Source organism: Pseudochaenichthys georgianus, chromosome 22 (assembly GCF_902827115.2).
Source record: "Pseudochaenichthys georgianus chromosome 22, fPseGeo1.2, whole genome shotgun sequence".
In the NCBI taxonomy this organism is placed as follows: domain Eukaryota; kingdom Metazoa; phylum Chordata; class Actinopteri; order Perciformes; family Channichthyidae; genus Pseudochaenichthys; species Pseudochaenichthys georgianus.
In genome coordinates this window covers 17,765,600-17,778,274 of record NC_047524.1, presented here as the reverse complement: position 1 = coordinate 17,778,274, position 12,675 = coordinate 17,765,600, and the positions used below count along the sequence as shown (strand labels likewise).

Below are 12,675 nucleotides of genomic sequence, written 5' to 3'. Positions count from 1 at the left end.
GATATCGGTAACATTTCAAAGCATGAAGCATGTCAAGGAACTTGAGCATCTGAAGTGTACATTTTGTGTACTTTCGGGTTAATAATGTGGCCTTTTTGGCAGATTAACTAAAGGTGTGCGGCTGCTGTGGTGGGGAAAGGTGAGGCTGAATTTACAATGGGGTTTAATGGAGACATGTTGAAAGTTTTTGTCACTTCATGCCCTCAAGAGGCTTTTTGTTTAATTATTTTTGCCTCATTTCTTTTATCTTTCAAGCTACGAGATGTTTTCCTACGTTTGTCATGAAAAATTATGTCTCAGGAATGTAGGGTTTGGGAATTATGGCAGGTTTAAAAGAAAATATGAAGGCACAATTAAATCTGTCCTCCACTCTAGCTGTGACATCACGCACTCTAAAATCTGAAGAAGGCCTCTTTACCAAGGTCTGAACAATGTTTAATATCTCTAAAAGTAAGAATCGGATTTAAAAGTTGTGTTACACGAATAATGTCAGAAAGATGTGTAACATTTTAAAGTTGGAATGAGGTTTCTGAGTGAAAGTATGAAGGAGCAGTTAGCCGTTGAAGAAGGAGCAGTTAGCAGTTGAAGTTGCATGAAGATTGTTGAAGTCTGAAGAGTTTCTCCATTGACTTCCATGTTAAAAATGTGAAGAATTATGGGATGTATCTCTAGAATTATGAAAGTTATGAATGATAAAAGTAATAGCCATCGATTCCTGACCGAGCTGAACGTTTTGATGTTTGAACGGAGTTTCTGCGATGTTCAATGTGGGAGAAGAAGAGGCGCAAAACCCCCCGGCGGAATAATAAAGTTGTGTGCGTAGCATAACAGATAGTTGGAATGCTGTGTCAGCATTCACACTAAATTATTTATTAAACTAGGATTACTGTGTATGCCTTATTTAACATAAACAAAGGATAGAAAAGCTATAGATAATGTTGTTAATTATTTACAACATAGTCCTTCATTATCCCTGTGCCGTGTGAGCTGCTGCTTAATTGTACTTAAAAGGCTTTCCAATAGTCAATTCTCTAACACAAACATCAGGATGTGGAGGCCAACATTATTAACATATATATTTGTACTCTCTAAATATTGTATTTAGATGCTTCTGATACTGTATAAAGGGTTTAGCTGTCAAATAAAGGTATCAAAACGTAGTCCAAGACATTTCCTAATAAATATATACATTCGTTCAACAAATATAGGTAAACATGCTCAAACATATGCACACATCATTTCATACATAATTACCACTGGGGTGTCGAAGCCACACAATTCCCCTCTTTTACATAAATACTTTATACAAGCAAGTTCACTCAGACCATAATTTTCTTTTTTAAACGTGTTACGCTCAAATTGATTGCCTCATTTGTACAATCTAAACGGAGTAAACAGCCTAAAGCGTCGACTCAAAGGAATCCACCATGGTTGCTCTCTGTTTGATCATCACATTCAGACAGATATCCTCCCAATTAGCTGTGCCCAGGCAGTGAGAAAACGCATTATAAGAAGCAGAGGGAATGTATATTAAAATTAACTGTTTTATTGGTGCACTTGACTGTTTTAGTTTTATAGTTTTAGTACAGAATGGTATGCTGCTTCAATATTATATGTCACATTTTATTGATCCCAATACAACAAATCAGAAAAGAGTGAACAGAACGCAATGTGAAACCACTCAAATTGTGTCTGAGGTATACTGTATGCTTATTTGCTATGTCAAAAATGCCAATATTTCTATATGTAAAAAATATTTTCCATTTTTTGAATGTCATGTGTTATTGCACCAACAGTCTCCGGTTGTCCTTCTACCACTATAGTGGGGGGAGACAAAATACTTTTAGTGGCGCAGAAGAGTCTTCCCTGATCAATAACCCAGGATTGGCAGGTGTGTGGGTGAGGTGTGGTTGTCTCAGGTCATGAAACACCCACACACAGCGTCTACATGCACAGACACACAGACTGAAGTCCTCTTTTTTTTCTCGACAGGATGATGAAGTGGTGCTCCAGTGCGTGGCCTGCATCCAGAAGGAGAATCGCAAGTTCTGCTTGGCTGCCGAGGGGCTGGGCAACCGGCTGTGTTACCTGGAGCCCACATCTGAGGCCAAGGTATGCACACATCTTCAATCCTCTTTATCTGAAAAAACATTCAGCAGAACTCAGAAATGCTTGTTATTGTGTGTGCGGTCTCTCTCATCTACTTCATTCGATGGGGTTTGTTTTCTCTGCTGTTTTTATAATCAACTATATGTTCACACACATTGCATACACAGACTGTAATAAAACAAACATCACATAACACATTTTGTAGAAACTAGACAACCATTTTATTCATCCTTGTTTATGTCCGGAAACGATTCAGAGAAGCTTAGCGGAGATGCATAAAAAAACGACAGCTCAGCACCCCATCAAAGCTCCCATCCACCGCAGTCTATTTGATGAATTTTCTTTTTAAAAGGTTCAGGAAAGATGTGGCACCTCGGTTGGTCCGCTGTCACATGATAATTCCCAGAAAGTATGCACCTGGACATGTTTGATGGATTGTTTCATAAACATTGCTGCTGTTGGCTCTAATTGCCCACGGCTTTATTGCAGCAGAGCGGTAGCTGCTGACGCATTTGATAGCTTGTGTGACTAAGTGAAAAGTTATAATTACGGCCGTTAAGAAACATTTCATTGTTTGCCTTTGTAATCAAGAAACTGCATACTTTATTGCATTTTTGTGTGAAAATAGTTTATTCAATTTGTTCAATCTCGAAGCAGGAATATCTGAATGATGATTGGCTGTTGAGGTTGTGTTCCCAAGAGATTCTCACCTTGTTGCTCTGCCACTTATCTGGCATTATTGCTTTCCCATAGCAAAGCCTGTCAACAGCAGGCCTAATGGGCTCTGTCCGCATTGATTGTCTATTAATCATAACCCATTTGTATTGTCTGAGATTCATTAGGCTCAAGCTATGACACCAGTGTATACACGTGTGAGGTACAGCGAGGTGTTCAGGGGAAAGACACTAAAAAGAAGTAGGGATTAAAGATTATTGTTGTCCTGACATCCAGCATGTTCTCTTCTTTCCAACACCACTTCCTGTCCTCCAACAGCACTCATAAAGAGTATGTGTGGGTATGTTGGGGGGCATTGTGCCCAGAGGGAGGTGAGGCTTTCACCCCATATTGGATGGTAATTACACTTGACAGGTGTGATGGATGTTCTCCCTATCTGGCACTTTGTCTTCATTGCCTTGGTTTTTTTTTTAATGAAAAGGCATCACCCCACCTTTGGGATCAGCGATGGAGAGGTGAAAAAGACCCAAACATGGCAATTAGGAAGCGGGCCTGGACAACTGAATAGGATGCCTCTCTTTTCTTTGTGAACTAGTCTAGTAACGGGGCAAAGAACCAGGACCGCAGGAGGAAGTTGATTTGGAGTTTGCACAGTTTAAATGGCAACATCAATCAGCCTGAAAGAAGCTGCTTGATTTTGATGTACGACCAGCAGGTCTTGCCTGTCAGCGACTCAATATTATGACCACTGGAGGGTTGATTCCCACATACCATAATGGCAGTGTGTTTTTGTTGTGTGTGTGTACAAAATGTGAATCAAAACAGATCCACTCACGTACGTCAACTGACCAATAGTAGTTTGAAAAATATCAGTTTTGACTCCTATCTTTGCCGCTTAAACTAACAGTTTCAGCAGCTCCTCCAAATAAGCTGTAAAGGAATGGCGAAGTTTGAGGTCACCGCATCAGGCCAATCAGCTTTTGCCCTTTTTCACCCTCTCTCTGAAGAAAGACATAACGACGACATCCATCCCTGCCCACCATCTAGCTACACTCTTTCTCTCATCACACTAGTGGTCATAAAGCAAACATCTGGGAATGGCCGGCATGCTGTAAAGCTGTCTCCCTGCTCCGACTAAGAGGCCATCTTGACAGGGCTGGACACTCATCATCCTCTACAGCTCTTTTGGACCCTCATCTAACTCCATACAAATTGTTACAGACGTGTGTCTGGGGAGAGCAAAGGTCAGCTGTCAGTCACCCAGAGAGACGAGGGTAGGGGGTGGATTGCTTTCTAGGGTCCTCATTATGATGTATATAGTAAAACGTCTAGAGGAGGGGCTAGTCTGTGTAGAGGCATCACCAAATGCCCAAACAGCATGCTGAAAATATGTTAGCCTATATTGCATATTGATTGTTGGGGGAGGGTGTGCTAAATGTATTTAGTGGAGACCCAAAAAAAGCTAAAAGGACTGAATATTGGATTTGCATCAATCCAAATGTTTTCAGTATCTGACTTTTTGCTAAGCTAGGCCAGAGCCATATAATAGAAGAGTTACGACAACGGAAGTCCAAAAACGGCTATCGTCACGTGGTTCATGTAGACGAGGATCATTCCCCGGAAGTTCATGGCGGGCAATGTGAATGCATTGATAACAGGAGATAGAACTACGATTTTTGGTAATTATTAGAGAATAAAGGTTTTGATTTGCAATATTTATACAACAAATCGATATGTGTATGTATTTACATCAATATGTTTTAAAAAATAAAATAGAATTTGCTAATATATGAGGTTAAAATGTTAACATAGGTTCAGGAGCATGGCCACGCCTAAAACTCCGCCTCGAACCACGGCCACCCCTATTTATATCCGGCAAAACTTCCGGCCACTGCTCGTCTCCATCCTTTCAACCCACCCTCCCTCTCCCTTTCTACCCATACAGTTCCCCTTCCGACTCACACCGAGCGATACATCCACCCATCCCTTCTTCCCTCCCTCAACATCCCTACATCCCAACATCCCTCATCCCAACATCCCTACATCCCTACATCCCCTCATCCCAACATCCCTACATCCCAACATCCCTCATCCCAACATCCCAACATCCCTCATCCCTACATCCCTACATCCCTCCCTCCCTCATCCCTTCATCCCTACATCCCAACATCCCTCATCCCTACATCCCTCCCTCCCTCCCCCCTTCATCCCAACATCCTCTGCCCGTCACCATCTATATTTAAACGGTGCACGTTTATATACTGCGTATACTAACACCTTAATCCCAGGTATCGTCTGGGGGGCCCGTAATCAGCCCACGCAGATCATGCCGGAGACGGAACCCCCACTCTGAGTCTCCCACTGCACGGACCACAGCTCGTCCTCCCAGATCATCTCTTCACCCCCCTCATATCATTCACATGTTACTTCAATAAACTTACAAACATCACCTTGTTGTGGCGTGGTTCCTGCTAGTGAATTAGTGATAATATTAGGATTAGTGTGAACAACTAGTTTACATGTTACTAACAGTGCCTTGGTTAAAGAGCCTGTTGCTGTTTATTTATAGCTTTGAATTCTTTCAAACCAATATTATCTTCTTAAACTTGTATGGTAGTCAGGAGCATCACTTTCTAATGTTTATTGATATATTTAGCGGGAGGGGATCTAAAGTAATGCTTTAAAATTCAGATTAGATTCATTTCTACCATTTTCTTAAATTCATGGTAGTTTCAGTAATCCCCTGGTAATTGAGGACACAAGTTATCTAAATGACTAATGTCATCTTTATGGCTTTCAGAAAGGACAGGGGACCGACAGGTGACTATCAAAGGACTAGCAGCAGCAGCAGGACTAGCAGCATATGATGATGATGATGATGATGATGATGATGATGATGATGATGATGATGATGATGATGATGATGATGATGATGTGATGATGATGTTAAATGTGTTGCTTTAGGAACATCCATTGCAAATACATGGAATTCAATAAACATTGAATAGCATATCATGCAGTTTGTCTGTGCCTTTTCCTCCGTGTTGTCCTGGTTTGCTGTGCTGCCTCCTAGTCGCCACCATGGTTTGCTGTGCTGCCTGGGGATGCTCCAATCGCTCAGAGAAAGGAGTACGAATGTACGGCTTCCCCACTGACACAGAGCGGAGGAAGCAGGAGCAATTTCACGACCAACAGCAACAAAATATGTGATTTATATACAAACACTGCATTTGCACTTTTTCACAAAACGAAAACCACACCATTGGGAAAGCTTAATGTTTTGTTTAATACAAAAAAAAACAGGGAAAGGCTTGAAAAACACTGAGAGTTGAGACTCAGCGTGCAGGGTGAGGGTCTCAGTGCAGGTATTCAGGCTCCATTGAATCCCCCTCTGGTTCTTGTGCTGAAAGAGGGAGTAACAGACAGGAGAAAGGGTTATACACACCTATATAGCACACCTATTGGATGGGAAATTGCCTTGGGGAGATAAGGTGTGGTCTCTGTTCCCAACTGAAGTTATGGAACTTTATTATTTGTGAGTTTAACAAAGTATGACAAATGGCATCAGTAACAGATGTGATATGAATTTCTATAAAGTTGTCTCACATTCTTGGTCATATTTTATATACAGTATGTAATGAGTATAACATGTCCAGTAAGTATAAAGTGTTTCCTAATACTGTGTATTCAACCACTATGGAATATGTATGTGGGCAGACAAAACTGAGTTGTTCTGTGTGTGAAGTAACCTCAAGTCACTCGTTTGTCAAGACAAAAAAGGGCAAGACTAGGCTGAGAGCAGAGGCTATACCCACCATCTTCGTGCATCGCCCTGTGGTCAAAAAGAGAAGGGCCCCTGTATCTACAAAGCCCATAGCTCATGATCACAGCGATAGTGTGAAAGGTAACACAGGTATAATAAGTATGAACTCTTAGTAACAAAAGTAATATTTCTTATTTTTAAATGGTATAATATTTTAAATGTTCGAACATTTACAGTGCCATGTCTTCTACTTACATTAGTCTCAAAGATTGAAGGAAGAAGGGAAGGGATCACTGCCCTCTACCTGCTAGCACCCAGCCAGAGGAGCGCAAACAACAAAAACAAGCAAGGTGTCCCGTCATGTACCTGGAAGTTTGGGTTGGCAAAATGGAGTAAGAGAGGGACTTGAAAAACCGTGGTGGCTCTCTACTCATGTTGTTACAGTTGTCTTGGTTACAGCTCTCAAGTTTTTTTGTGTGCCATTTCCACATCTTTAGAAAATATGAAAAAATTGAAGTGAAATCAACCTCTTCTCTGGAGAACAAACTTTGATTTCTCTGTCTTGTGAGTTTGCAGTCTTGCAGTTTTGCTCCTCCACCTGTAACATCACTGCCTCTCCACCTGCCATACAGTAGGTTACTAACAAGATTACTTATATAATACAGTGATAGAATACATGTTTAGTATGCTTACTTATATAAAACAGTAGTATTAAACTTACCTTGTGTTTTCACTCTCACTTAAGTCTCTCTCCCTTTGCCATCAATCCAAAATCAGCTGAGCTGCAACATTATACAGACAGGTAATAATCAACATAATCACAAGGACACAATATGGCTCTACTAAAAACACTCACTCTTACACCCACCAAAGTTATATTATCTAATATTTAACTCCCTCCAACCCCGCATACAATCCCGTTTAGAAAACCCTCTTCTATAATTCAACAACGTTGGACGAAATGACATTAAGAGAACGGAATTTACAATTGAAAGGCTGTTCAACGTGTGTTGCTAACTTGCTTCGGTATCCTAGCTTAATCTGTTATCTGTAAACGTTCCCTAAATCTACTAATTTAGGGATAATCCACTGACATCCTTTAATACACATGTTCATTTGAATCAGATGTACTGATAATATCCGCAATATAAATCTTTAAACTTCTTCTTACCTTTAAAAGTCCGTCACGAACGGTCTATTATGCTGCAACTCGACAGCTCTACTAGCCTTGGCGCTAACTTCCGGGGAACGATTGAGAGGCTCCACGATCCGCCATTGCTGTAAAAAAGTGGTCCATTGGAGTGAACGGAGATGTCGTAACTCTTCTATTATATGGCTCTGAGCTAGGCTAACCATCTTCTAGCTTTTAATTAAACCTGCAAAATATTTTTTTAGCACTAAACAACTGTGGAATTTAGCTTTTCCCTTTTGAATGAATCCACAACAGATGCTAAATCAGACAATTAGGTTGAAAACAAATTAATAGTCTTCGCTCAAAAAACGATCTTAGTTCATGTCTCAATAGCGATTGTGGAGTGTGCATCATTTGTAGTATGCCAATGAGACTGGAATTACTATTGTTGAAATCCAACACACTGGCATGTGTTGCTATAAATCAAGTTTTCTCATACTGATATTCTGAATAATCTGTGCTGTTGTATTTGCTGTAAAGTGTCTCTACTGTAGGCTATTTTTATTTTATGTACAGCACTTTGGCTCGACCAAAAATCGTTTATAAATGTGCTATATAAATAAAACTTGATTTGAAGTCATTTCTGTTTGTTTTCCCTGAAGCGTTTTCACAGTCTCGCCTGGGGCATCTACTCTTCAACTTCACTTAGATTTTAATGATCAGATATGGCTGATTGGCTCAGTGCACTGCTGGTCATCTAGCTTTGTATTGACTGTAAATCTATTGTGGCTTGACCCTGAAACTAGGTTGTGTGAAGTTTGCAAATGAGGTTGGTTGTACCTGAACCAGTTTTTAAAGAGTTTAAGTACTCCGTAAGGAGGACAGTGGGGTTGTTTAGGTTCATACAATTTATCTTGTAGCCGTTCTGCATACTATCTTCATCCCTGCTTCCCTCATTCTGTCAGTGAATCCCCCTCTCCTCTCCTGTCCTGGTTTGGGACACAATTTTAACATACTATGACCAAGACCTGGCTTATCTTTGAGCAGACTGACCTGAGAGCACTTAATCTATTTTTAAAGTAACCTTTAATGAATATCGCCCACTTGATTAAGACTAACTCGCATTTTACGAGTGGACATCTAATCAGAATATCCCTGCGGATTCAGGGCGCACTTTTTATTTTTCTGGCTATACTGTAAGTGGATGTTTTGTTTATGAAGCAAAACGTTTTTTACATACTCAATCTGTATCTGATCCTACTAATGCTGCCTCAGTTATGGAGCATGTTGGCCTGATAAATTAGGGTGTTTTCAGAGGCAGCTGCTTTCAAAAGAGTAGTCTTAACTTTTCATTTGACACTTTAGTTTTTCTTAGGGATTAGTAGATACCAAAAACACATAAAGATATCTAGCTTCCGAGGTGGGTAGAAACATGAATCCAAATGAATGCTAATGTTCTCTATCTCCTGGATATTTAAATGATAACTTAAACTGTTGGCTAATATTTTACCCTATCAATGCATGTTAATTTAAAGCTGTAGTGGGCAATGTTGCATATTAGAAGTCTCAGAGGTTAGCGTGATATAACAGTGTCTATGATATCAGCATCCAGAAATGGATAAACTGCACACTCTTAAACAAAATGCCTTTTTAGAATCTCAATGGAGGGCGGGTGAAGATGGTGCAATAAAAAGTCCATTATGATTTAAACTACTTAGGCAAATAAGCCCATCTGGTTGCTGTTTAGAGAAAATATGTGTGTTTTTGCTAGCGGACGTCAGGAATAAACTCTATTACTGTACGTCTTCTAAGGTACTACTGGTGGCTCGTTAAGAATTAGACTGAGATCACAGTTGCATTTGTATAGGTTGTATAAACTGGTTCATGCTGCTTGACACTATTGCTATAAACTAACTTTTTAATAAGGGCCCAAGTGAGTTTACAAAGTAAGTTAAATGAGCTTGAAAATGTCTTACTTTGTAACCTCTTGTCTGTTGTTGCAGTATGTTCCTCCAGACCTGTGCATCTGCACCTTTGTGCTGGAACAGTCTCTGTCAGTACGGGCGCTACAGGAGATGCTGGCTAAGAGCGGACAGAACAGTGAAGGGGTGAGTGATGGACACACACATGCTGACACACAAACACACACACACCCAGTCATGTGCTGTATGTCCCACTCTGTTTATACGTTCATAAGACAAAGTTGTAAAACAGTTTATTGTAATGACTGCAGTAAGCTAAGTTGAACACTCTTAACTTGTTCAGTCACTTTAAAGAGATGAATGGGCAAAATAGGCCCATGACAGTGGCCTTGGGACCCTGGCTGCCCAGAGGTTCAGGCCCCAATGAATATTAATGAGGATGAAGTGGATGTACTGGAATTACTAGAGCTTTTTCCTCATGTGCTGCATGCACTTTTAACCCATTTACGGTAATTAACACTAAGGCTTGAAGAAAAACAGCTTTTTAAAAAATGTTTTCCTTTGTAAATTATTAAAGCAAAATGAACAGCTGATAGAAGATTTGCAGTTTTTCATTTAGTTGTGGCTGATTCTGTTATCATCACTCATTATTCATCACTGAATCCCTGCATCTGACGTTGTTATAGTCATCTTCTTGCAGGTGTGTTGGCTTCTCTTCCTCATTGCTGTTACAAATGTGTGTCTCTCCCATCTTTATCTTCTAATTTCTGTGTATAATCTCCATCTTCCTCATGATAGACACGCGGCCCGGACCGATGGGTATGTTCTCTACTCATACCATTAACCTCTCATCCCTAATGCATGATGCTGTAGTTTAGTCTTTTTTCAACTGTCTTCCATAAGACATCATCGAAGAACATCAGTCTTTCATCAGGAATCATTAGAAATCAGGGTTTATGCTAACACCTGCATGGAAGTAACTGATGATGGTATGGATTTCTTGTGTATCCTGGGTGAGCAGAGTTGACAGAGACAAATAGAGGTTCGTATAGACTTCCCAATAATGTTCCCCACAGCCACTGCTGGAGAACTGCAGCGGCTGGATGCTGGATTAGCGTCCGGTTAACGTTAGTCTTGCCCTCAGGGGAATTTAGATGGATGCTCATTGCAGTATCATTTGTTTTATTCAAACCCAGTCTCACAGGATAAGCTCTCATTTGTCACAGTATCGTTTTTTACCCACTCATTTTTGCTGTATGATATGAGATGCCATGAGTGGATGGAAACAGCTGAGACAGAGATTTCTGCCACTGGAGAGGAAATGATCATGAAGGATTTAGTCAAAAAAGCTCTACTGACTCAAGTCAGCTTTGGCATTTCACCCTTTAATGCTACATGGCTAATGATGGTGAGAATCTCCATAAATCCTCAGTTGTTGAGGCTCATATTCATTGACTCAACTCCTGAGATAAATGTTAAGGGCTGCGACCAAAGTGGGCTACCGCGAGTCCAAAGTGGGCTACAGAATGACAGAAATGCAAGACCATTGGTTCCACTGCCTCTGTGCGGGGTTTAAGGGCTAGCTAGAAGGGAATTAGGGGGGAAAGGGTGCTCAAAGTATTAAATGCTAAATTAAAGCTAAAAATAACATACTTAAATGAGAGTCCAGCCTCATCCCTCATGCATCCTTTTAGGACCTTCACATAGCACTTTAAGTCCAACTGAAATTCAACTGCTTGTCTGTTTTAAATCCTCTGTTCTAAAAAATCCAAATTGAAAAATGTCCATTCATCAGTTATGTCACCTCTCTATCATTAGCAGATACTCACACTGACTAGCAACCAGACAGCAGTCTGATATTCAAGAGCCCCAGACTTTGATCTGCAACCCACAAAAGCTTTTTTCTGAGGTGTCCTTCTTATCTTTCTGAACACATGACCTGCACTTTAGCTTGTTGAGTAAGGCCAGCAAGAAAAAGAAAATTCACTGGCGCAAATTACACTGCTAATGTCAGTTTGCAGGCTAGATACATAATAAGCTGCTCAGCTGCAGCACATTAAACACCTCAAAATGTCGCTTTGGTCCACTTAGATGCTGGTGTGGTTCTTACCCTTCAATACCACTGCTAACAACGTCTGACCAGAACTTTAAGAGCTATACAACTATAACTTTTAAAAATACAATTATTTTTTACTGCAAAAACACACAACTAAATGTGATTTCAGTTGGACTTTAATGCTGTTGTGTTTCCTACTTTCTAGGGTAGTTGAAAGATTTACTCATCTCTGAAATCTTTTTCTAAACCTTTCACACCATTTGTGCCTTTTGTAGAACCCTTTGGACTTTAAGATGGTTTAAAATGACCATTTATATTGTGTTACTTCACTGTTTTCTCTCTACTCACGTTTATCTGTTTTCGATATTGTCTTCCTATTCATCACTTTTGCCTGCGCTGAAATGTCACTGGAGGAAGCGCAATTAAAGGGGAAATGGAGGTTGAATACGTCTCGGCTGAGGCTCTGAAATCAATATGTCTTTGAACAGATGGGCTTATCAATGGACAGTGGCTGGAGCAAATCGGTAGTTCAGGCTGTTTATGCCGGAAGGCGCTGACTGAGACACAGAGGCGACTGAAGAGGACCTGCCAAGACAACACACTTACAATCGGTGCAAATGCCAACCCCCTTTTAGCTCAGTATCCACCGCTGATCACTTTGTGTGAAGCTTGTCGTTGCTCGTCCAAAGAGCACTGACCTGTTTGATTTGCGTGTCGCTGGTCAAAAGGGCAAATGATGAGATCAGTCAGTCAAGGAGACCTAGCTGCCCTGGCGACACCAGGCGTGCTGATGTTTCTCTTCCCCTGCCCTCACTGCCCTCTCTTTGTCTTCTAGCTTTGTGTTAGCTTGTAGCTGCACTTGGCCCTTCTTCATTGGGTAAAAACACAACACTGCAGCCACACACACAATGTGCTGCAGGGCTCACACACCAGGAGGCTGCCTCCTGCTAAATGCCATGCCTTTAAATTGTCATGAAGATGTCACTTGTGGTCAAAAGCTGGACAGGAGATACAATAC

At 40.7% G+C, this 12,675-nt stretch overlaps 1 protein-coding gene across 1 annotated transcript in view; it reads left to right on the top strand.

Moving 5' to 3' along the window:
• Window positions 1–12,675, top strand: part of LOC117467443 (ryanodine receptor 3-like) — a 155,823-nt gene that overhangs the window by 26,994 nt on the left and 116,154 nt on the right. Inside the window, exons 2-3 of the mRNA XM_071201631.1 lie at window positions 1,993–2,112; window positions 9,683–9,787. Of these exons, the coding sequence (XP_071057732.1) occupies window positions 1,993–2,112; window positions 9,683–9,787 (225 nt within the window). The remainder of the gene's footprint in view (window positions 1–1,992; window positions 2,113–9,682; window positions 9,788–12,675) is intronic.